Source organism: Manis pentadactyla, chromosome 1 (assembly GCF_030020395.1).
Source record: "Manis pentadactyla isolate mManPen7 chromosome 1, mManPen7.hap1, whole genome shotgun sequence".
Lineage (NCBI taxonomy): Eukaryota > Metazoa > Chordata > Mammalia > Pholidota > Manidae > Manis > Manis pentadactyla.
In genome coordinates this window covers 42,822,963-42,848,794 of record NC_080019.1, presented here as the reverse complement: position 1 = coordinate 42,848,794, position 25,832 = coordinate 42,822,963, and the positions used below count along the sequence as shown (strand labels likewise).

General features: G+C 39.1%; 1 protein-coding gene across 1 annotated transcript; it reads left to right on the top strand.

Moving 5' to 3' along the window:
• Nucleotides 1–2,629: 2,629 nt before the first annotated feature.
• On the top strand, nucleotides 2,630–10,325 carry ZNF501 (zinc finger protein 501). The gene has a single exon (XM_057497227.1). It carries the CDS (start codon nucleotides 3,011–3,013, stop codon nucleotides 3,824–3,826), a length of 816 nt encoding a protein of 271 aa, XP_057353210.1. The 5' UTR covers nucleotides 2,630–3,010; the 3' UTR covers nucleotides 3,827–10,325.
• The last annotated feature ends 15,507 nt before the right edge of the window (nucleotides 10,326–25,832 follow it).

The window sequence follows — 25,832 nt, the reverse complement described above, 5'->3', positions numbered from 1 at the left end:
ATCTCTGGGTAAGTAGAGATGAGAGAGCCAGGATGGGTTGTTGGGTGTGCTCATTTAGTAGTTGTGGCAGACCAATAGTGGAAGCCACCAGTGACCAGTACAACTAGACCCTGCAGACTGAAAGCACAGAACCACTGGAAATGGGACCATCTTATTCACTCAGAATGAGAGTGGCCCATGTGGAAGAAGTCCATGAGTAATTGGTTATAGGATGGACAGAGTGCATTAATTTTTTTTTATTTTTTATTTTGATATCGTTAATGTACAACTACTTGAACAACATTATTGTTACTAGACTCCCTCTATTATCAAGTCTCCCCACCCCCAGCATAGCCCATTACAGTCACTGTCCATCAGCATAGTAAGAAGAGTGCACTAATTTCTTGTCACATGTACTATGAACTGTAGCAAGGCTCACTACTCCTACAGTTACCTGGTGGCACACCTTGAAACCAGTCAATGAACTGTTAAGTATGGTGCCTTAATGGTGTAGCAGTCAGATCTGAGAAAACTAATAGTAAGTTACTGGAAGACCCATTGCAAAGACGTTTAAGTGTTTCCTCAAGGAATATGGAATGGACTCCTGGTCCTCTTTGGAGCAAAAGAGCCTATGTAATTGCAACCGCTATTGTTACTGGCCATTAGAGGGCAATATGGAGCCTGGGATCTGTTAAACTCTTTAAGAAATGCTGCTTTGAATGCATCATCACTATGAAGAATTCAGTCTAGTCTAATTTGTACACGTAATATATATATACACATATATATATACACACAGACACACACATATACATACACACATATGTGTCTATATATGTGTATATGCATTGAGAGGTGCCTACAAGATAATTCATCAAAATACCAACTATTTTCATTGGGTGGCAGGATTTCAACTAATATTCTTTTTGGACTCGCTGACTGTTTTGTAGAATGAGCATGCATTCTTTGTATGATTTTTTAAATACCCTTTTTATTTTGGGACAATAAAAATAAAGGAAATAAAAATGTGGTTAAGGGTTTTGGCTTTATGTTTAGTTTAAACCACCTGGAGTTTATTTTATATGTAACATATTTTATATAAACATATTGGGAGTTTAGACAGCAGATAAAGATAGAAAGGTTCAGGAAAAATATTCAATATATTGAATAACCAGTGTGGTACAGGACTGCACAATCATCAGTCTCTGACTGTAAACCATTTGTGCAGTGATACCAGTGTGTACCAACCATCTCTCAGCCCCAATAGATCCATAAGTACCAACATGAAGTGATCCTGAAGACACGTTCTTTAGTGAAAAAAAATTGCAGAATAAAACCTACATATAGCCTAGAATGATTTTATTTATGTGGAATCAAATTGTGTGTAGAAAAATATGTATAAAAATTGACCAAAAGAATATACTTGAAATTTAATATCTCTGGGTTTGGGTTTGTTTGGGTAGGGTGGGATGGCAATGTTTATAAAAAACGGTTAATTTATCCCGTATCCTTCTATATTATCTGAGTATTTTAAAGTGAGGATATATTCAGGTGTAACTGGTAAAATTAAAAAACTAAAATAAAAAGGGGCCTCAGAGAAAAAGAATGTGTCAGTATCTTGAGCACCACCCAGGGAAGAAGTTCTGATGTGTGGCACCTGAATATCCATTTTCTGATCCTGTGTGCCCTCATTCAGGGCATCAGGGTTTCAGAAGCTGATGCCATTAAGATCATCTAAGTGTTCCCCTCTCTCTCCAATTCTGTGCCTTTCAGGGAGTGTCCTGATAACAATGATTTGGTTCTCATACAATTTTTTATAGTGGAGAGAATGTGTGAACCAGCTGGATATGGAGCATAAAAATTTTTCATTGTAAATCAGTAAAGTGATTTGTTTTCTTCATCATTCTCTTTGTGAATTGGATTAGTACATATTAGATTCTGAAACATTTCATTGGCTTAAAAGGTGAGGGCCAGATCCTGGCTCCCGATGCTATAATCAAGTCATTGTCCAATGGGAGCTTCTTCCCTAAAGTCCACCTCTTATTTTTCTCTAAACAAAACAGTGATACCTTATTTTCTTTCAGTAAGCAGGACTCTGATTATCAAGTCTAAGGATTTCCCCAAATCTAGAGATTTGGACTTAGGCAGAGAACTGTGGCAGCTGAATGTTTAATGAGAAAGAGAAGTCCAAAGAGACATCAAGGGTGAGTAAATAAGGAAGGACTGGTGAGATGGACATAGTAAAGGTTACAGCCTGGATCTCCTTTGAGATTCTGAAACAGAAACTCTTCAGTTGTCATGAGTCTGCCAAAACATTGCTGATAGGCAACCTAAGGGAATTTAATTACTTTTCACCTCCTTTTTGAGGAGTAGAGACTATTATAAGTGGGTAGTAATTTCCCCCAACACTGAATTTACCCAAGATTAGTATATTTATCCATTTAACATTCTCCTATTTATCCCTCTGAATGGTCCTAAATTACCTGGATTTGTTTTTAGTATTTGGGTATTTCAGAATCAGTCAGGAGAGGGAATTTTATAGACTTCCCAAGATCTGTCACTACTTAATCTCTTTCTCCCTATCACCTATTCTAATCTTTTCTGTAGGGCATTGTGATCTCCTTTCTCTGTTACTGAGATGAGGATAAAATCAAGACTCCACAATGCAGGTCTCCTCTTCTGCACAGAGGACATTTTCCTTTGTGAATTTTTTTCCAGGCAAGAAGAACAAGCCTGATGCCACAGTGTTAAATGACTTGTGGAAGATGTGGAGGGTCAGAGAGCCTGGTCATCAGGGGTTTGCATTTGGAGAAGTTGAAGATGGATGCTGAATAAGGAAGAAGGGATATCCTGCAGAAATGACCAAGGGGACACACATGCACACATACACACAATCCTTTCCCAGAAGAAAAGTGTTCCTCTAAAACACTCATCTTTGAGAATGTACCTCATAAGATCATGAATTTGTGAGAAAGTTTCCTCTAAATCTGCACTTATTAAACAGACACCAGCTCACCATGTTACAAGCAGCATGAGTTCCAGCCAGATTTCACTGCAAATGAAACATCAGAGACTTAACATGCAGAAGAAATCTTCAAAGTGTAGTGAATGTGGAAAATTATTTACTCAGAGATCTTCTCTTACCCAACATCAGAAGATTCACACAGAAGAGAAGCCCTATGTATGTAGCAAATGTGGATCTTTTTTCCGTAAACAGTCAAATCTTACTCAACATCTGAGGATTCATACAGGAGAGAAACCTTTCAAGTGTAATGAATGTGAGAAAGCCTTTCAAACAAAAGCAATCCTTGTTCAGCATCTGAGGATTCATACTGGGGAGAAACCTTATAAATGCAATGAATGTGGCAAAACCTTTTGTCAGAGCCCATCTCTTATTAAACACCTGCGAATTCATACCGGAGAGAGATCCTATAAATGCAATGAATGTGGCAAAGCCTTTAGTCAGAGCATATGCCTTACTCGCCATCAGAGAAGTCACTCTGGAGATAAACCTTATAAGTGTAACGAATGTGTAAAAGCCTTCAATCAGAGTGCATGTCTTGTGCAGCATCAGAGAATTCATTCAGGAGAGAAGCCCTACAAATGTACTGAGTGTGGCAAAGCCTTCACTCAGAATTCTTCTCTTGTTGAACATGTGAGAACTCACACTGGAGAGAAACTTTATAAGTGTAGTGAGTGTGAAAAAACATTCCGCAAGCAAGCATACCTAAGTGAACATTACAGGATTCATACTGAAGAAAACCCTTATGAATGTGTTGAGTGTGGAAAATCTTTTAGGCACAATTCAGCACTTGTCCGACATCAGAGGCTTCATGCTGGGGAATAAACCTCGGGATGTAACCAATGTGGAAAGACTAGTATGAAAATGCCATTCCTCCTGCCATGCTCACTAAGTTCTCAGAAGACTCAGTCTTCAGCTGGGATGAACGTTATGTTGAGCAACAGGCAATGTGTCCTGAAAGTTAAGAAAATAGACTCAGGAGGAGTCAAGATGGCGGCATGAGTAGAGCAGCAGAAATCTCCTCCCAAAACCTTATATATTTTTGACAATAAATACAACTATCCCTAAAAGAGAGACCAGAAGATACAGGACAAAAGGCAGGCTACATCTACACCTGTGAGAAACCTGTGCCTCACGAGGGGGGTAAGATACAAGCCACGGCCCAGTGGGACCCGAGCACTCCTCACCCCAGCTCACGGCAGGAGGAGAGCAATCAGAGCGGGGAGGGAGAGGGAGCCCAGGACTGCTAAACACCCAGCCCTAGCCATCTACACCAGGAGCACAGACACAAAGTGTGTGGAATGCTGGAAACTAGGGAAACAGGACAGTAAAACCTGTGAGTGGGTCCCCACAGCTGACACCCCTGGGACAAAAGAAAAGCGAATGCTTTTTGAAAGTCTTAAAGGGACAGGGACCCCACAGCTGGATGGAAGTGCCCCAGGACACTCAGCACAGCAGCCGGGAATCCTGGAGAACTCTGGGCACCCAAACCCCCTGGGCAGCAGTGCAGCTCGGAGGGCCCTCATGGTGATAAACAGCCTGTTCCCCCTCTGGCACAGCTCTGCTATAGCAGAGCAGCAGCCTGTGGCTGGCCATGCCCACAGCAGCTGAAGAGCTTATTCCACAGAGGCCAGGCAAGAATCAGACACCTCATCTGCATGCAGCTGCACAACACTATCCACTAGGGGTCATTGTTCTTCCAGGAGACGAAGGCAACAAACTAGCAAGAAGGGACATTCTCCCAGCTGACAGAGATGCCAGCTCCCCACAACTACCTCTATCGCCATGAAAAGGCAGAAGAATTTGATACAGACCAAGATCACAGAGACAACCTCTGAGAAGGAGCTAGGAGAGTTAGACCTAACCAAACTTCCTGAAAAGGTCAGAACCATGCTGATGGAGTTGCAGAGAAAAATACAAGAGCTAATGGACAAGGTAGGGAGGGAGACTAAAGAAATAAAACAATCTCTGGAAGGATTTAAAAGCAGAATTGATGAGATGAATGAGGCCATTGATGGAATAGAAACCAGAGAACAGGAAGGCATAAGACCTGACACAGAGATAAAAGGATCTCTAGGAATAAAACAATATGAAGAGAACTGTGTTACCAATCCAAAAGGAACAATAACCACATTAGAGGGGTACCAGAAGAAGAAGAGAGAGAAAAAGGGATAGAAAGTGTATTTGAAGAAATAATTGCTGAAAACTTCCCCAAACTGGGGGAGGAAATAGTCGCTCAGACCACAGAAGTACACAGAACTCCCAACAGAAGGGACCCAAGAAGGACGACACTGTGACACATAATAATTAAAATGGCAAATATCAAATAAGGACAGAGTTTTAAAGGCAGCCAGAGCGAGGAAAAAGGTCACCTACAAAGTAAAACCCATTAGGCTATCATCAGATTTCTCAACAGAAACCTTACAGGCCAGAAGAGAATGGCATGATATATTTAATGCAGTGAAACAGAAGGGCCTTGAACCAAGAATACTGTGTCCAGCATGATTATCATTTAAATACGAAGGAGGGATTAAACAATTCCCAGACAAGCAAAAGTTGAGGGAATTTGCCTCCGACAAACCACCTCGACAGGGTATTTTAGAGGGACTGCTCCAGATGGGAGCACTCTGAAGGCAAAACAGATGTCACCAGAGAAAATAAAGTCACAGCGAAGAAAGCTGACCAACCAAATACTAACTAAAGGCAAAAAATAAAATCAGCTAACCACAAAAACAGTGAAAGGAAACAAAAAAGAGCACAGAATAAAACACGCAACATATAAAGAATGGAGGAGGAGGAAGAAGGGAGAGAAATAAACAATCACCAGACAGTATTTATAATAGCTCAATAAGTGAGTTAAGTTAGATAGTAAGACACTAAAGAAGATAACCTTGAACCTTTGGTAGCCACGAATCTAAAGCCTGCAATGGCAATAAGTACATATCTTTCAATAATCACCCTAAATTTAAATGGACTGAATGAACCAATCAAAAGACACAGAGTAATAGAATGGATAAAAAAGCAAAACCCATCTATATGCTGCTTACAAGAGACTCACCTCAAACCCAAAGACATGCATAGACTAAAAGTCAAGGGATGGAAAAAGATATTCCATGGAAACAACAGGGAAAAAAAAGCAGGTGTTGCAGTACTAGTATCAGACAAAATAGACTTCAAAACAAAATAACAAGAGAAAAAGAAGGATATTACGTAATGATAAAGGGCTCAGTCCAACAAGAGGATATAACCATTAGAAATATATATGCACCCAACACAGGAGCACCACCATTTGTGAAACACATACTAACAGAACTAAAGGAGGAAATAGAATGCAATGCATTCATTTAAGGAGACTTCAACACAACACCCACTCCAAAGGATAGATCCACCAGATAGAAAATAAGTAAGCACACAGAAGCACTGAACAACACATTAGAACAGATGGGCCTAATAGACATCTATAGAACTCTACATCCAAAAGCAACAGGATACACATTCTTCTCAAGTGCACATGGAACATTCTCCAGAAGAGACCATAAACTAGGCCACAAAAGGAGCCTCAGTAAATTCCAAAAGATTGAAATTCTACCAACCAACTTTTCAGACCACAAAGGTATAAAACTAGAAATAAATTGTACAAAGAAAACAAAAAGGCACACAAACACATGGAGGCTTAACAACATGCTCCTAAACGATCAATGGATCAATGACCAAATCAAAGTATAGATCCAGCGATATATGGAAACAAATGACAACAACAACACAAAGCCCCAACTTCTGTGGGTGCAGCGAAAGCAGTCTTAAGAGGGAAGTATATAGCAATCCAGGCATATTTAAGAAGGAAGAACAATCCCAAATGAATAGTCTAACGTCACAATTATCGAAATTGGAAAAAGAAGAAATGAGGCCTAAAGTCAGCAGGAGGGACATAATAAAGATCAGAGAAGAAATAAATAAAATTGAGAAGAATAAAACAAGAGAAAAAATCAATGAAACCAGGAGCTGGTTCTTTGAAAAAATGAACAAAATGGATAAGCCTCCAACCATACTTATTAAGAGAAAAAGAGAATCAACACACATCAACAGAATCAGAAACGAGAAAGAATAAATCACGATGGACCCCACAGAAATACAAAGAATTATTAGAGAATACTATGAAAACCTATATGCTAACAAGCTGGAAAACTTAGAAGAAATGGACAACTTCCTAGAAAAATACCACCTTCCAAGACAGACCAAGGAAGAAATACAAAATCTAAACAAACCAATTACCAGCAAAGAAATTGAAGTGATAATAAAAAAACTACCCAGGAACAAAACCCTCCGACAAGATGGATTTACCTCGGAATTTTATCAGACATACAGAGAAAACATAATACCCGTTCTCCTTAAAGTTTTGCAGAAAATAGAAGAGGAGGGAATACTCCCAAACTCATTCTATGAAGCCACCATCACTGTAATAACAAAACCAGGCAAAGACCTCACCAAGAAAGAAAATTACAGACCAATATCCCTGATGAATGTAGATGCAAAAATACTCAACAAAATATTAGCAAACCGAATTCAAAAATATATCAAAAGGATCATACACCATGACCAAGTGGGATTCATCCCAGGGATTCAAGGATGGTACAACATTTGAAAATCCATCAACATCATCCACCACATAAACAAAAAGAAGGACAAAAACGACATGACCATCTCCATAGATTCTGAAAAAGCATTTAACAAAATTAAACATTCATGATATCAACTATCAACAAAATGGGTATACAGGGCAAGTACCTCAACATAATAAAAGCCATATATGATAAACCCACAGCCAACATCATACTGAACAGAGAGAAGCTGAAAGCTTTTCCTGTGAGATTGGGAACAAGACAGGGATGCCCACTATCCCTACTGTTATTCAACATAGTACTGGAGGTCCTAGCCATGGAATTTAGACAAAGAAATACAAGGAATCCAAATTGGTAAAGAGGAAGTTAAACTGTCACTATTTGTAGATGACATGATATTGTACATAAAAATCCCTAAAAATCTCCACTCCGAAACTACTAGAATATCGGAATTCAGCAAAGTTGCAGGATACAAAATTAACACACAGAAATCTGTGGCTTTCCTATACACTAACAATGAACTAATAGAAAGAGAAATCAGGAAAACAATTCCATTCAGAATGGCATCAAAAAGAATAAAATACCTAGGAATAAACCTAACCAAGGAAGTGAAAGACCTATACCATGAAAACTATAAGACACTCTTAAGAGAAATTAAAGAGGTCATTAACAAATGGAAAACTCATCCCATGCTCCTGGCTAGGAAGAATTAATTTTCTCAAAATGGCCATCCTGCTGAACACTATATACAGATTTGATGCAATCCCTATCAAATTACCAACAACATTCTTCAACGAACTGGAACCATTAGTTCAAAAATTCATATGGAACCACCAAAGATCCCAAATAGCCAAAGCAATCCTGAGAAGAACAAACTGGGGGTGGAGCTCACTCCCCAACTTCAAGCTCTACTACAAAGTCACAGTAATCAAGACAATTTGGTACTGGCACAAGAACAGAGCCACAGACCAGTGGAACAGAATAGAGACTCCAGCCATTAACCCAAACATACATGGTCAATTAATATACAATAAAGGAGCCATGGATATACAATGGAGAAATGACAGTCTCTTCAACAGATTGTGCTGGCTAAACTGGACAGCTACCTGTAAGAATGAAACTGGATCACTGTCTAGCCCCATACACAAAAGTAAATTCAAAATGGATCAGACACCTGAATGTATTTCATGAAACCATGAAACTCTTAGAAAAAAACATAGGCAAAAATCCCTTGGACATAAACATGAGCGACTTCTTCATGAACATATCTCCTGGGCAAGGGAAGCAAAAGCCAAAATGACCAAGTGGGACTATATCAAGCTGAAAAGCTTCTGTACAACAAAGGACACCATCAATAGAACAAAAAGGTACCCTACATTATGGGAGAACATATTCATAAATGACAGATCTGATAAAGGGTTGACATCCAAAATATATAAAGAGCTCATGCACCTCAACAAAGAAAAAGCAAAAAATCCAATGAAAGAAATGGGCAGAGGAGCTGAACTGACAGTTCTCCAGAGATGAAATTCACATGGCCAACAGACACATGAAAAGATGCTCCACATAGCTAGTCATCAGAGAAATGCAAATTCAAACCACAATGAGATATCACCTCACACCAGTAAGGATTGCCATCATCGAAAAGACAAACAACAACAAATGTTGGCGAGGTTGTGGAGAATGGGGAACCCTCTTACACCGCTGGTGGGAATGTAAATTAGTTCAAACATTGTGGAAAGCAGAATGGAGGTCCCTCAAAAAGCTCAAAATAGACATATCATTTGACCCAGGAACTCCACTTCTAGGAATTAACCCTAAGAATGCAGCAGCCCGGTTTGAAAAAGACAGATGAAGCCCTATCTTTATTGCAGCACTATTTACAATAGCCAAGAAATGGAAGCAACCTAAGTGTCCATCAATAGATGAATGGATAAAGAAGATGTGGTACATATACACAATGGAATATTATTCAGCCATAAGAAGGAAACAAATCCTACCATTTACAACAACATGGATTGAGCTAGAGAGTATTTTGCTCAATGAAATAAGCTAGGTGGAGAAAGTCAAGTACCAAATGATTTCACTCATATGTGGAGCATAAAAACAAAGAAAAACTGAAGGAACAAAACAGTATCAGAATCACAGAAGCCAAGAATGGACTAACAGTTACCAAAGGGAAAGGGACTGGGCAGGATGGGTGAGAAGGCAGGGATAAGGGTGGGGAAAAAGAAAGGGGGTTTATGATTAGCATTTGTAATGTGGTGGGGGGCATGGGGTGGGCTGTCCAACACAGTGAAGACAAGTAGTGATTCTACAGCATCTTACTATGCTGATGGACAGTGACTGTAATGGGGTGTGTGTGTGGGAACTTGGTGAAGGGGGGAGCTTAGTAAACATAATGTTCTTCATATAATTGTAGATTAATGATAACAAAATAAATAAATGAAACAAATAAATAAGTAAAATATAAAGAAAATAGACTCAGAACTGGCAGTCTTGAGTTTGAGACCTTCTCTGCCACTTAATGGGAGTGTGACTTTACTATCTTTGGTCATCAGTTTTCCCTCTACCCTCCCCACAAAGAATAATGAGGGTTTTCTTGAGACAAAATGAGTTGTATATAATAAATGGTATTAACTGGTTTTGAGTTACAGATGTTCCAAAAGTACATAGATTTTGCTGTTGAAAACAAGTCAAATTCATCATTAGCTTTTGCTTGTTTGTTTGCTTTTGTTATTATAGTATATATTTTTTAACATTCATGGAATTGTGCTATGATTTCATGCATAATCGAAAGGCTATTTAAACTATAAGGTCTAGATTAAAGATGGTGGCATGAGAGGTGAGACAGAGGCTTCCTCCTAAAACCATATAAAATATGAAAATATAATTAATATAACTAATCCTGAAAGAGCAACAGGAACATGGACTACACCAGACTGCATACACCTGGAGAAAAGAGCAGACCTCACTGAACAGAGTAATCTACCAAACCTGTGGCCCGATGGGACCCAAGCCCTTCCCCCACCCTAGCTCACTGGTGGGAGGAAGAGAAATGGAGCGGGGAGGGAGTGGAGGCCTGGGAGTGCTGAATACCTAACTCTGGAGATCTGCTCTGGGAGCACAAACCTACATTTCATGGTGCTTGCATGGTACTCTCATGATTAGGGGGTTGGAAAGCTAAGACAGGCAGAATTCCTGGAGAGACTGAGACTCCAGTCACTTGTGGAAAGCAGGGATCCACATCCAGCTTCTCTGCAACAAGAAAAGAAAACAGCAGGCAGTCTGAGAAACTTCCTAACAAGAAGCCCTTAGCAAGAGAGCTGCTAAAGGGGGAAGGATTGCACAGAGCTTACTCGTCAGAGAAAGGACAGGTAGACAAATGGTCTGGGTTCAATCTGCCTAGCAGGTTGGGAGTTTTCATGATCTTTTTGATGGTGGCCATCCTAACTGGTATGAGATGACATCTCATTGTGGTTTTAATTTGCATTTCTCTGATGATTAGAAATGTGGAGCATCTTTTCACGTGCCTGTTGATCATCTGAATTTCTTCTTTGGAGAAGTGTCTGTTCAGCTCCTCTGCCCATTTTTTAATTGGATAATTTGCTTTTTGTTTGTTGAGGTGTATGAGCTCTTTATATAATTTGGATGTCAACCTCTTCTCAGATATGTCATTTATGAATATATTCTCCCATACTGTAGGATGTGTGTTTGTTCTACTGATGGTGTCCTTTGCTGTACAGAAGCTTTTTAGTTTGATTTTGTCACACTTGTTCATTTTGGCTTTTGTTTCCCTTGCCCAGGCAGATATGTTAATGAAGAAGTTGCTCATGTTTATGTCCAAGAGATTTTTGCCTATAATTCTTAGAGTTTTATGGTTTCATGACTTACATTCAGGTCTTTGATCCATTTGGAGTATACTTTGGTATATGGGTTTAGACAATGATCCAGTTTCATTCTCTCACATGTAGCTGTTCAGTTTTACCAACAGCAGCTGTTGAAGAGGCTGTCATTTTCCCATTGTATATCCATGGCTCCTGTATCATATATTAATTGATCATGTATGTTTGGGTTAATATCTGGACTCTCTATTCTTTTCTACTGGTCTGTGGGTCTGTTTTTTGTGCAAGTACCAAATTGTCTTGATTACTGTGGCTTTGTAGTAGAGCTTGAAGTTAGGAGGTGAGATTCCCCCCTGATTTATTTTTCTTCTAAGAGTTGCTTTGGTTCTTCGTGGTCTTTTGTGGTTCCATATGAATTTTAGAATGGTTCGTTCCAGTTCGTTGAAGAATGCTATTGGAATTTTGATAGGTACTGCATTGAATCTGCAGATTGCTTTAGGCAGAATGGCCATTGTGACAATATTAATTCTTCCTAGCCAAGAGCATGGGATGAGTTTCCATTTGTTCATGTCCTGTTTAATTTCTCTTAAGAGTGTCTTGTACTTTTCAGGGTATAGGTCTTTCACTTCCTTGGTTAGGTTTATTCCTAGATATTTTGTTCTTTTTGATGCAGTTGTGAATGGAATTGTTTTCTTGATTTCTCTTACTGCAAGTTCATCATTAGTGTATGGAAAAAGCCACAGATTTCTGTGTATTAATTTTGAATCCTTTAAGTTTGCTGAATTCCGGTATTTGTTATAGTAGTTTTGGAGTGTAGTCATTAGGGTTTTTTATATACAATATCATGTCTACTGCAAATATTGACAGTCTGACTTCTTCTTTACCAATCTGGATGCCTTGTATTTCTTTGTTTTGTCTGATTGCCATGGCAAGTTCCTCCAGTAGTATGTTGAATAACAGTAGGGAGAGTGGGCATCCCTGTCTTGTTCCCAATCATAGGTGAAAGCTCTCAGCTTCTCACTGTTAAGTATGGTGTTGACTGTGGGCTTGTCATATGTGGCATTTATTATGTTGAAGTATTTGCCCTCTATATTCATTTTGTTGAGAGTTTTTATTATGAATTTAAGTTGGAATTTGTCGCATGCATTTTCAGCATCTATGGAGATAATCATGTGGTTTTTGTCCTTGTTTTTGTTGATGTGATGGATGATGTTGATGGATTTTCAAATATTGTACCATCCTTACATCCCTGGGATGAATCCCACTTGTTCATGGTGTATGATCCTCTTGATGTGTTTTTGAATTCGTTTTGTTAATATTTTGTTGAGTATTTTTGCATCTATGTTCATCAGGGATATTGGTCTGTAATTTTCTTATTTTGTGGGTCTTTGCCTGGTTTTGGTATTAGAGTGATGATGGCTTCATAGAATGAGTTTGGAAATATTCCCTCCTGTCTACTGTTTGGAAAACATTAAAGAGGATGGGTGTTAGGTCTTTGCTAAACATTTGATAAAATTCAGCACTGAAACCATCTGGTGCAGGGGTTTTCTTCTTAGGTAGTTTTTTTATTACCAATTCAATTCCTTTTCTGGTAATTGGTCTGTTTAGATTTTCTGTTTCTTTCTGGGTCGACCTTGGACGGTTGTATTTTTCTAGAAAGTTGTCCTTTTCTAGGTTATCCATTTTATTTTCATATAATTTTTCATAGTATTCTCTCATAATTCTTTGTATTCCTGTCATGTCCATAGTGATTTATCCTTTCTCATTTCTGATTCTGTTTATATTTGTAGACTGTCTTTTTTTCTTCATAAGTCTGGCTAGGGGTTTATCTATTTTGTTTAATTTCTTGAAGATTCAGCTCCTGGTTTCATTGATTCTTTCTATTATTTTATTCTTCTTGTTTTTATTTATTTCTGGTTTAATGTTTATTATGTCCCTCTGACTGACTTTGGGCCTCATCGTTCTTCCTTTTATATACTCATTAATTGTGAGTTTAGACCGTTCATTTGGGATTGTTCTTCTTTCCTGCAGTAGTCCTGTATTGCAATGTATTTCCCTCTTATCACGGCCTTTGCTGTGTCCCCAGATTTTGTGGTGCTGGATTATTTGTTGTCATTTGTCTACATATATTGCTTGATCTTTGTTTTTATTTGGTCATTGATCCATTGATTATTTAGGAGCATGTTATTAAGCCTCCATGTGTTTGTGGGCTTTTCCATTTTCTTTGAGTATTTTATTCTGAGTTTCATACCTTTGTGGTCTCAGAAACTGGTTGGTACAATTTCAATCTTTTTGAATTTACTGAGATTCTTTTTGTGGCCTAGTATATGATCTATTCTTGGAAATGTTCCATGTGCACTTGAGAAGAATGTATATCCTGTTGCTTTTGGATGGAGTGTTCTGTAGATGTCCATTAGGTCCATTTGTTCTAATTTATTATTCACTGCCTCTGTCTCTTTATTTATTTTCTGTCTGGTTGACTTGTTCTTTGGTGTGATCGGTGTGTTGAACTCTCCCAAAATGAATGCATTCCATTCTGTTTCTCCCTTTATTTCTGTTAGTATTTGTTTCACATCTGTAGGTGATCCTGTGTTCGATGCATAGATATTTAGAATGGTGATATCCTCTTGTTGGACTGACCCCTTTATCATTACATAATGTTCTTTGTCTCTTACTTTCTTTGTTTTGAACCTAATCTAAAATTTCTGATAGAAGTACTGCAATTCCTGCTTTTTTCTCCCTATTAGTTGCATGAAATATCTTTTCCCATCCCTTTACTTTCAGTCTATGTATGTCTTTCGGTTTGAAATGAGTCTTTTGTAGGCAGCATATACATAGGTCTTGTTTTTTTATCCATTCAGTGACTCTATGTCTTTTGATTGGTGCATTCCGACCATTTACATTTAGGGTGATTATCGATAGGTATGTAGTTGTTAGCATTGCAGGCTTTAGATTCACAGTTACCAAAGTTTCAAGGGTAATTCCCTTACTATCTAACAGTCTAATTTAACTCCCTTCATATGCTATTACAAACACAAACTAAAGATTCTTTCTTTTTCCTCCTCCTTTTTCTTCCTCCTCCATTCTTTGTATGTTATGAATCATACTCTGTTCTCTTTGTCTATCCCTTGGGTAGCATCTATTTAGCCTTAGGAATACTTCCATCTATAGGAGACCCTCCAAAATGCACTGTAGAGGTGGTTTGTGGGCAGTAAATTCTCTCAGGTTTTGCTTATCTGAAAATTGTTTACTCTCTCCTTCAAATTTAAATGATAACCTTGCCGGGTAGAATATTCTTGGCTCAAGGCTCTTCTGCTTCATTGCATTAAATATATCTTGCCCCTCGCTTCTGGACTGTAAGGTTTCTGTTGAGAAATCTGATGATAGTCTGATGGGTTTTCCTTTATATGTGAGCTTTTCTCTCTCTAGCTGCTTTTAAAAGTTTGTCTTTATCCCTGATCTTTGCCATTTTAATTATTATATGTCTTGATGTTATCTTCCTTGGGTCCCTTGTCTTGGGAGATATGTGTATCTCCTTGGATTGAGGGACTATCTCCTTCCCCAGATTGGGGAGGTTTTCAGCAATTACCTCCTCAAAGACACTTTCTATCCCTTTTTCTCTCTCTTGTTCTTCTGGTACCCCTATAATGCGGATATTGTTCCTTTTGGATTGGTCACACAGTTCTTTGAATATTCTTTCATTCTTAGAGATTCTTTTTTCCCTCTGTTCCTCAGCTTCTTTGTATTCCTCTTCTCTAATTTATATTCCATTTACCATGTCTTCTACTACATCGAATCTGCTTTTAAATCCCTCCATTGTATGTTTCTCTTCAGATATGGAATTTTTAAGTGATTGGATCTCCATCTTAAATTCATTCCTGAGTTCTTAAATATTTTTTCTGTACTTCCATAAGCATGTTTATGATTTTTATTTTGAACTCTCTTTTTGGAAGATTGGTGAGTTCAGTTTCATTTGGCCCTTTTTTGGGGCTTTGTGAGATTTTGGTCTGAAACATGTTCTTTTGACGTTTCATATTTCTGTGTGGTGCCCTCTAGTGCCCAGAAGCTCCTATCTCTGGAGCTGCTCAGCCCCTAGAGTGAGGTTGGGGGTCATAGGGGAGTGCTGGTGCCTGGGCAGAGGAAAGATCTGTTTCCTGATTCTTGTCTGCCATGCCTGTCTCCCATATGAGAGCCAGTGGTCTGGGCACACAGGTGTAAGCCTCTATGCTTGGCATCTCTAGTTGTTATTGGCAGGGCCTCCCTTTGACTGGCTGATGCTGATGCAGTGACTGCTGGTTTGTGAGCCGGTGCCATCAGGCCAGAAGGGAGGCTCAGCAGGCTGTGTGTCACTGTGGGGGGCTTTGTAGCTGAGTAGCAAGCCAGGGGGTGGAGTGCTTGAAGCTCCTCAAAGTTCCCATCTGCTGCATAGAGCATGCCCAGACAACCTTGTCCCCCTACCCCTTCTCCTGTGCAGCAAACTCCATGCAAAGCCTGCTGCTTCAGTTGCTAGGAATCCTCCCAGACCGCCTGCCTTTCCCTTGTCCCAGAGTGGACAGGTATGGATCCCCTCCTCCACAAATGGCCAGAATCTCAGTCTCTCAAGCATTATGCCTTTCCGAGCTCCCCAATGTCCAGAGCACCACACAGTGTAGGTTTCTGCTTGCAAAGCAGACCTCCAGGGCTGGGTGTTCAGCAGTCCCAGGCTTCACCCACTCCCCGCTCCATTGCTCTTCCTTCTGCTAGTGAGCTGGGGTGGGGGAAGGGCTTGGATCCCTCCAGATCAAGGCTTTGGTACATTACCATGATTCATGAGGTCTCCTCTGTTCTTGAGGTATGTATGCAGTCTAGTGCAGCCTTCTTTCCTGTTGCTGTTTTAGCGTTAGTTGTATTAACTATATTTTCACACTATCTGTCCTTTTAAGAGGAGTTCTCTGTCTCACCTCTCACACCACCATCTTGAATCACCTGCACTCAACACTGGCTGCCTTTTAAAGGAAAGTGAGACCAGTTTCTTGGGTATGTGTAACCAAAGATGGTTTCTTAAAGTTCGAAAGCAGTAAAGAATCAAAAGTGCTTCATGCAGTGCCGATAATCTATTTAATGTAAACAAGCACCATCTAACACTAAATATACCCTTGTAAGAAAGGTAGGAGATATTTTCCATATTCAAGAATCACAGAAAAAGAGATGACTTGCTCAAAGTCAAACAGGTGATGTTAGTGTTGAATCTCAATCTAGGTCCTGATTTTTTTACTACCAAACTCACACACAGGTAATTTTCCATCATGAACCTTTCCAGTAAAGTGTTAGATGTCAAAATTGTGGAAATGCTAAAACAGCCAAACATATTTTGTCAACTTAATGTGTGCTCATTGAAATACATTTATAGAAAGTGAAAAAAATTACATGATTTCACCATTCAAATAACGTTACTGTAGTCTGTTTATTCCAGCTTTTCTTCACTTAAAAAAAAAAGAGATCATTGTATTATATACAGCACTATATCCTGCTTTGCGATTTAACATAAGGATTTAACTACTATTACAGGCTTTCTATAAATTTCATTTTAATCGCTGCCTAACATTTTATTGAGCTGTTTACAATTTATTGACTTGTTTACCTACATTTTCTTTCTAAGTTAATGTATTTTTTTCTTTATAAATCAGCTGGTCTATTTAGTACAGTACCTGACACACGGTACATAACTCTTGTTAGCTATTAATATTATTAACTCAGCAGTGAAACATATTTGTATATAAAGAATTTTCATCATTTTAAATTACTGCCTTGGGATTCTTAGCGGGTATGATTTTTTAAAATTTCATTAGTTTTTTTGAGATAATATAAGCTTATGGTTTAAAATTCTAAAAGTACAAAAAGTGAAACAGTGAAAAGCCTTCCTAGCCACTCAGCTGTTCCTCCACTCCCCCACAGACAACTAATAACATTAGTTTCTTGCCTTATTTTCAGAGACAGATAATTATAAACAGGCAAACATGTTTCCCTCCTTTTTTAAAAACAGGCTTTATTTTATAGAGCAGCTTAGGGTTCACAGCAAGACTGACATAGGTACAGTATACTTTCTTCCCTTGTGCCCCCTGCCCCACACGTGCACAACCTCCCCACTGTCAACATCTTTCACAGGATGATACATCTGTTACAGGTCATGACCTACATAGTAACACCACTGTCACCCAAAGCCCACACTTTAAATTAGAGTTACCTCTTAGAGTTGTGCATCCTCTGGGTTTGTACAAATATGTAATGATATATATCCAGGGTTATGGTATGGATTATGATACAGTATGGTATGATACAGAATGATTTCACTGTCCTAAATATCATCTATGCTCCATCATCCTTTCCTCCTTCCAATCCCCTGGCAACCACTAATCTTTTTTTTTTTTACATCATTACTCTACAATTACATGAGGAACATTATGTTTACAAGACTCCCCTCATCATCAAGTTCTGCCCACATTCCCCATTGCAGTTATTGTCCATCAGCATAATAAGATTCTATAGAACCACTACTTGTCTTCTCTGTGTTGTACAGTGCTCCCTGTGTCTCCCCCTCACATTATTCATGCTAATTGTAATGCCCCCTTTCTTTTTTCCCCCCCTTATCCCTCCCTTCCCACCCATCCTCCCCAGTCTCTTTCCCTTTGGTAACTGTTAGTCCATTCCTGGGTTCTGTGAGTCTTCTGGTGTTTTGCTCCTTCAGTTTTTCCTTTGTTTGTATGCTCCACAGATGAGTGAAATCATTTGATACTTGTCTTTCTCCACCTGGCTTATTTCACTGAGCATAATACCCTCTAGATCCATCCATCTTGTTGCAAATGGTAGGATTTGTTTTCTTCTTATGGCTGAATAATATTCCATTGTGTATATGTGCCACATCTTCTTTATCCATTCATCTACTGATGGACACTTAGGTTGTTTCCATTTCTTGGCTCTGGTGAATAGTGTTGCAATAAACATAGGGGTTCATTTGTCTTTTTGAAACTGGGCTGCTGCCTTCTTATGGTAAATTCCTAGAAGTAGAACTCCTGGGTCAAATGGTATGTCTATTTTGAGATTTTTGAGGAACCTCCATACTGCTTTCCACAATGGTGAACTAATTTACATTCCCACCAGCGGTGTAGGAGGGTTCCCCTTTCTCCACAACCTCGCCAACATTTGTTGTTGTTTGTCTTTAGGATGGTAGCTATCCTTACTGGTGTGAGGTGATATCTCATTGTGGTTTGAATTTGCATTTCTCTGATGACTAGCCATGTGGAGCATCTTTTCATGTGTCTGTTGGCCATCTGAATTTCTTTGGTGAGCTGTCTGTTCAGCTCCTCTGCCCATTTTTAAATTGAATTATTTGCTTTTTGTTTGTTGTGGTGTTTGAGCTCTTTATATATTTTGGATGTCAACCCTTTATCAGATCTGTCATTTGTGATTATACTCTCCCATACTGTAGGATGCCTTATTGTTCTATTGGTGGTGTCCTTTGCTGTACAGAAGCTTTTCAGTTTGATGTAGTCCCACTTGTTGATTTTTGCTTTTGTTTCCCTTGCTGGGGGAGATATATTCATGAAGAAGTCGCTCATGTTTATGTCCAAGAGATTTTTGCTTATGTTTTTTTCTAAGAGTTTTATGGTTTCATGACATACATTCAGGTCTTTGATCAATTTCAAATTTACTTTTGTGTATGGGGTTTCATTCTCTTACATGTAGCTGTCCAGTTTTGCCAACACCAGCTATTGAAGAGGCTGTCATTTCCCGATTGTATATACATGTCTCCTTTATCATATATTAATTGACCATATATGTTTGGGTTAATATCTGGAATCTCTATTCTATTCCACTAGTCTGTGGGTCTGTTCTTGTGCCAGTACCAAATTGTCTTGATTACTGTGGCTTTGTAGTAGAGCTTGAAGTTGGGAAGTGAGATCCCTCCCACTTTATTCTTCCTTCTCAGAATTGCCTTGGCTATTCGGGGTTTTTTGTGGTTCCATATGAATTTTTTAACTATTTGTTCCAGTTTGTTGAAGAATGCTGTTGGTATTTTGATAGGCATTGCATTGAATCTGTAGATTGCTTTAGGCAGGATGGCCATTTTGAGAATATTAATTCTTCCTAGCCAAGAGCATGGAATGAGATTCCATTTGTTCATGTCCTCTTTAATTTCTCTTAAGAGTGTCTTATAGTTTTCAGGGAATAGGTCTGTCACTTCCTTAATTTGGTTTATTCCTAGATATTTTATTCTTTTTGATGCAACTGTGAATGGAATTGTTTTCCTGATTTCTCTTTCTATTAGTTCATTGTTAGTGTATAGGAAAGCCACAGATTTCTGTGTGTTAATTTTGTATCCTGCAACTTTGCTGAATTCCGATATTCTAGTAGTTTTGGAGTGGAGTTTTTAGGGATTTTTATGTACAATATGATGTCATCTGCAAATAGTGACAATTTGTCTTCTTCTTTACAAATCTGGATGCCTTGTATTTCTTTGTTTTGTCTGATTTGGGTGGCTAGGACCTCCAGAACTATGTTGAATAACAGTGGGGAGAGTGGGCATCCCTGTCTTGTTCCCGATCTCAGAGGAAAAGCTTTCAGCTTCTCGCTGTTGGATGTGGGTTTGTCATATATGGCCTTTATTGTGTTGAGGTACTTGTCCTCTATACCCATTTTATTGATAGTTTTTATCATGAATGGATGTTGAATTTTGTCAAATGCTTTTTCAGCATATATGGAGATGATCTTGTGGTTTTTGTCCTTCTTTTTGTTGATGTAGTGGATGGCCAAAATGGCCATCCTACCATTTTGTATGGATTTTCGAATGTTGTACCATCCTTGCATGCCTGAGTTGATTCCCATTTGATCATTATGTATGATCCTCTTGATGCATTTATGAATTCTGTTTGCTAATATTATGTTGAATATTTCTGCATCTATGTTCATCAGGGATATTGGTCTGTAATTTTCTTTTTCTGTGGGGTCTTTGCCTGGTTTTGGTATTAGAGTGATGCTGGCTTCATAGAATGAGTTTGGAAGTATTCCCTCCTCGCTTATTTTTTGGAAAACTTAAGGAGAATTGGTATCATGTCTTCTCTATATGTCTGATAACATTCAGTGGTGAATCTGTCTGGACCAGGTTTTTTGTTCTTGGGTAATTTTTTGATAATCCAATTTCTTTGCTGGTAATTGGTCTGGTTAGATTTTCTGTTTCTTCCTTGGTCAGTCTTGGAAGGTTGTATTTTTCTAGGAAGTTGTCCATTTATTCTAGGTTTGCAGCTTGTTAGCATATAGATTCTCATAGTAGTCTTTAATAATTCTTTGTATTTCTGTGGGGTCCTTTGTGATTTTTCCTTTCTCATTTCTGATTCTGTTTATGTTTGTAGATTCTTTTTCTCTTAATAAGTCTGGGTAGGGGCTTATCTATTTTGTTTATTTTCTCATTGATTTTTTTTCTATTGTTTTATTCTTCTCAATTTTATTTATTTCATCTCTGATCTTTATTATTTCCCTCCTTCTACTGACTTTGGGCCTCATTTGTTCTTCTTTTTTCAATTTCAATAATTGTGACTTTAGACCATTCATTTGGGATTGTTCTTCCTTCTTTAAATATGCCTGGATTGCTGTATACTTTCCTCTTAGAACTGCCTTCGCTGCATCACACAGAAGTTGGGGCTTTGTGCTGTTGTTGTCTTTTGTCTCCATATAATGCTTCATCTCTGTTTTAATTTGGTCATTGATCCATTGATTATTTAGGAGCATGTTGTTAAACCTCCATGTGTTTGTGAGCATTTTTGTTTTATTTGTACAATTTATTTCTAGTTTTATGCTTTTGTAGTCTGAGAAGTTGGTTGGTGGAATTTCAATCTTTTTGAATTTACTGAGGTTCTTTTTGTGGCCTAGTATGTGGTCTATTCTGGAAAAGATTCCTTACTTGAGAAGAATGTGTAACCTGCTGGTTTTGGGTATAGAGTTCTGTAGGTGTCTGTTAAGTCCATCTGTTCTAGTGTGTTCTTCAGTGCCTCTGTGTTCTTATTTTCTGTCTGGTGTATCTGTCCTTCAGAGTTAGTGGTGTGTTCACAGAATGAATGCATTGCATTCTATTTCCTCCTTTAATTCTGTTAGTATTTGTTTCATTTATCTTGATGCTCCTGTATTGGGTGCATATATATTTATAATGGTTATATCATCTTGTTGAACTGACCCCTTTATCATTATGTAATGTCCTTATTTATCTCTTGTTACTTTCTTTGTTTTGAAGTCTATTTCTTCTGATACTAGTATTGCAACACCTGCTTTTTTCTACCTATTGGTTGCATGAAATATCTTTTTCCATCCTTTGTCTTTTAGTCTGTGTATGTCTTTGGATTTTAGGTGAGTCTCTTGTAAACAGCATATAGATGGGTCTTTCTTATTTATCCATTCTGTTACTCTGTGTCTTTTGATTGGTGCATTCAGTCCATTTACATTTAGCCTGGTTATTGAAAGATATGTAGTTATTGCCATTATAGGCTTTAGATTCGTGGTTACCAAAGGTTCAAGGGCAGCTTCTTTACTATCTAACCATCTAACTTATCTCTCTCATTAAGGTATTATAAACACAGTCTGATCATTCTTTATTTCTCTCCCTTCTTATTCCTCCTCGTCCATTCTTTATATGTTAGGTGTTATTCTGTACTCTTGTGTTTTCTTTGACTGCTTTTGTGAGTAGTAATTTTATTTTTTGCCTTTAGTTCGTATTTGGTTAATCTTCTTTCTTTGTTGTGATTTTATTTTCTCTGTTGGCATCTGTTTATCCTTAAGAATGCTTCCATCTAGAGCATTCCCTTTAAAATATCCTATAGAGCTGATTTGTGTGAGGTAAATTCCCTCAACATTTGTTTGTCTGGGTATTGTTTAATCTCTCCTTCATATTTAAATGATAGTTGTGCTGGATACAGTATTCTTGGTTCAAGGCCTTTCTGTTTCATTGCATTAAATATATCATGCCATTATCTTCTGGCCTGTAAGGTTTCTGTTGAGAAATCTGATGATAGCCTGATGGTTCTTCCTTTGTAGGTGATCTTTTTTCTCTCTCTGGGATATCTGTCTCTGCCTCAGCTTCTCTGTGTTCCTGTTCTCTGCTTTCTATTCCATTAACAGCCTCTTGCACCTCATCCAGTCTTTGATCCTTGTCTTCCATCTTTTCCATTTTAGTTATATGTGTTGGTGTTGTCCTCCTTGGGTCCCTTGTGTTGGGATTTCTGTGGGCTTCCATGGTCTGAGAGACTATTTCCTCCCCAAGTTCGGGGGAGTTTTCAGCAATTATTTCTTCAAAGATACTTTCTATCCCTTTCTCTCTCTCTTCTTCTGGTACCCCTGTAATGCGGATATTGTTCCATTTGGATTGGTCACACAGTTCTCTTAATATTCTTTCATTCCTGAAGATCATTTTGTCTCTCTCTTCCTCAGCTTCTCTGTTGCTGTTCTCTGATTTCTACTCCATTAACAGCATCTTGCCCCTCATCCAGTCTGCTCTTAAGTCCTTCCAGAAATTGTTTTATTTCTGTATTCTCCCTCCCAAGTTGATCCTTTAGCTCTTGCATATTTCTCTGCCGTTCCTTCAGCATGGTTATGACCTTTATTTTAAATTCTTTTTTAGAAAGATTTGTTAAGTCTATCTCCCTAGGCCCTCTCTTGGGGGTTGTCTGGTTAAATCTGGAGTGGACCAAATTCTTCTGCCTTTTCATGGCAATAGCGGTAGTTGTAGGCAGGTAGCGTGTGTGTCAGCTGAGATAATAAAGTCCTTTCCTATTTGCTGGTCACCTTGTCCTTTTCCACTGCCAGTGTCCATTATGCGCACACCTGGGGCAGCCTCACAATTAATTCCCTAAGCTGCCATGGGCGGAGTCACTGTCAGGGTAGCACAGAGCCCTGTTGGGAGTGGCAGGCATGCCAGGTGTTCTCCCCTGTGAGAATGGCACCCCTTCGTGCCTTGCCCTGGTTTCCTCTGCCTGTGTTGGGCAGTTGTGTGTTGGTGGTGGCCTCTGGGTGTGGCCCTGGCAGCTGTGCACTGTGAGGAGATTCTGGTCGGTTGCTGTGGGTGCGGCTGCTCCCAGGCTGTGCCATGACTGCGGCATCCACTAACCTTTTTACTGACTCTCTAGTTTTGCGTTTTCTAGAATATCATCTAATAGGAATTTTATAGTATGTAGCCTCTTTGGATTGGCTCCTTTCACTTTTCCTTAGATATTTAAGTTTCTCCATGTCTTTTCATGGCTTGATAGCTCATTTCTTTTTAGTCCTGAATAATATTACATTGTCAGGATGTACCACAGTTTACCCATTCACCTACTGAAGGTCATTTTGTTTATTTCCAAATTCTGGCAATTACAGATGTAGCTGCTATAAACATCTGTGTTCAGGTGTTTATGTGGACGTAAGTTTTCAGCTCCTTTGGGAAAATACCAAGGAGTGCTATTGCAGGACTGTATGGTACGAGTATGTTTTCTAAGAGGCCACCAAACTGTCTTCCAACATGGCTGTGCCATTTTGCATTCCCACCAGCAATGAATGAAAGTCTTTGTTGCTCCATATCCTTGTCAGCATTAATGTTGAGTGTTCTGGATTTTAGCCATTCTAATAGGTTTGTAGTGGTATCTCACTGTTTTAATTTGCATTTCCCTGATGACATGATGTGGCACATCTTTTCCTATGCATATTTTCCGTCTGTGTGTCTTTGTTGGTGAGGTGTCTGTTCAGGACATGTTTCCCCATTTTTATACCTGAGTGTCCAGCTTCCATGGCCTATGAGGTTACAGAGAACCTTCTCTGGGAGGCAGACAGTCCTGCCAGCTGTACCAAAGACCCAGCTTAACTTGCTGACTCAGGGAAAAGAAAGGGCAATTGGAGAACTGCCTCTGTACCACCATATCCTCAGGGACATAGCTGGATTGGTGCAGGAAGGAGGAGAAGGTTGGGAAGGACTGAGAATGTCAAGGCAGCAGGCAGATGTTTGGGTTCTAGGATCCTATGCTGGTTAAGAAGGTTCCAGGTTCTGTAGAGAATGGAGGCTGTGATGGGCCAAGTATCAAGAGACGTTATGGCTGGGCTTGGGATTTGGGAAATGGCTATGTGAATATAAAACTCAAGATGTCACCCTGCAGCCGAAAAGCTTGGTCAATTCTCCCCCAAGGAGCTCCTGGGACCAGGGCCGTACTGGTTGGCCAGCCTCTATTCAAACTGATGATACTAAATGGCCACTTCTATCCCAGCTTCTGGGACTATATATACCTAAATCCTGTTAAACCTGGGGCTGCCATTAATCTAGAATGATTGTGGGGCCAGTGGGGAGGATGTGTAACATCAGACATGGACAAATGCCTTCAATCTAGCCTTTCTCATGCCTGAAAGGCTTCAAGCAGGACTTGGGAGGAGCAGAGTAGATATCAATCAAAAGATGGCTTTCATAGCCGCATGAGGCTCAGAAGCAAGAAACTCTGGAGAGAGAGCCCAGGACTGGGGAAAGGGCCACAGAAACAGGAGCTTGAAAACTGAAGACGTGCATCTTGCCTTTCAATTTGTGTGGTCCTGGTTATCTTGAGCCATGCAGCCAGATAAAATCCCATGTTGCACTGTTTTATGTCAAGTGTAAGAACACCTTTGACCTTTACAAAGTGGAAGAGACTCCCTCATGAGCTTCAGGATTCCTAAGGATTTAAAAAAAAGTTCCTGTCTACCTGGTAGTACCTGAAACTGCACTGTCCAAAAGAGCAGCCACTATTCATATGTGGCCACTTAATTAAAATTAAATAGAAGGAAAAATTAAGTTCCTCAGTTGCTCTAGCCCCATTTCAAGTGCTCAGTGGGCATGTGTGACTAGGAAAAGCAAGGTTATAAAACATTCACATCATTGAGGAATATTCTGTCAGACAACACTGGCTTTGAAGTTTGACTTTCCCAGACAGTAAATTTCAAACTATGTTTTGGAGGCTATTTATTAACATTTTGACAAGCACATTAAACTACCGTTTGCTATAATCATTATTCATAAAAGAAAGTATATTGTAACAGCAAAGAAATAGGAAAGCTATAATCTCAGAATAAAAGACTTCAGAAGAAGGGCTGTTGGCATCTTTGCACTGACACTTTCATCCCCAGAGAAGCCTGGGGTCTATATTGACATTCGTGTACCACTGCTGGCTCCTAGGATTTTGGCCTCTTCAGTACTGGACACTGACTGGTTGTCCTTGAGCCCTATCCTTAAAAGGGGCAATGGGAAGGCCTTAGAAGGATCTTCTTGGCCTTTTGGAAGTGATTTTCCCTTCTCAGTGCATCACATCACCATATCAGGAGGTCATGATGTCAGTATGACTTATTACTGGTAAT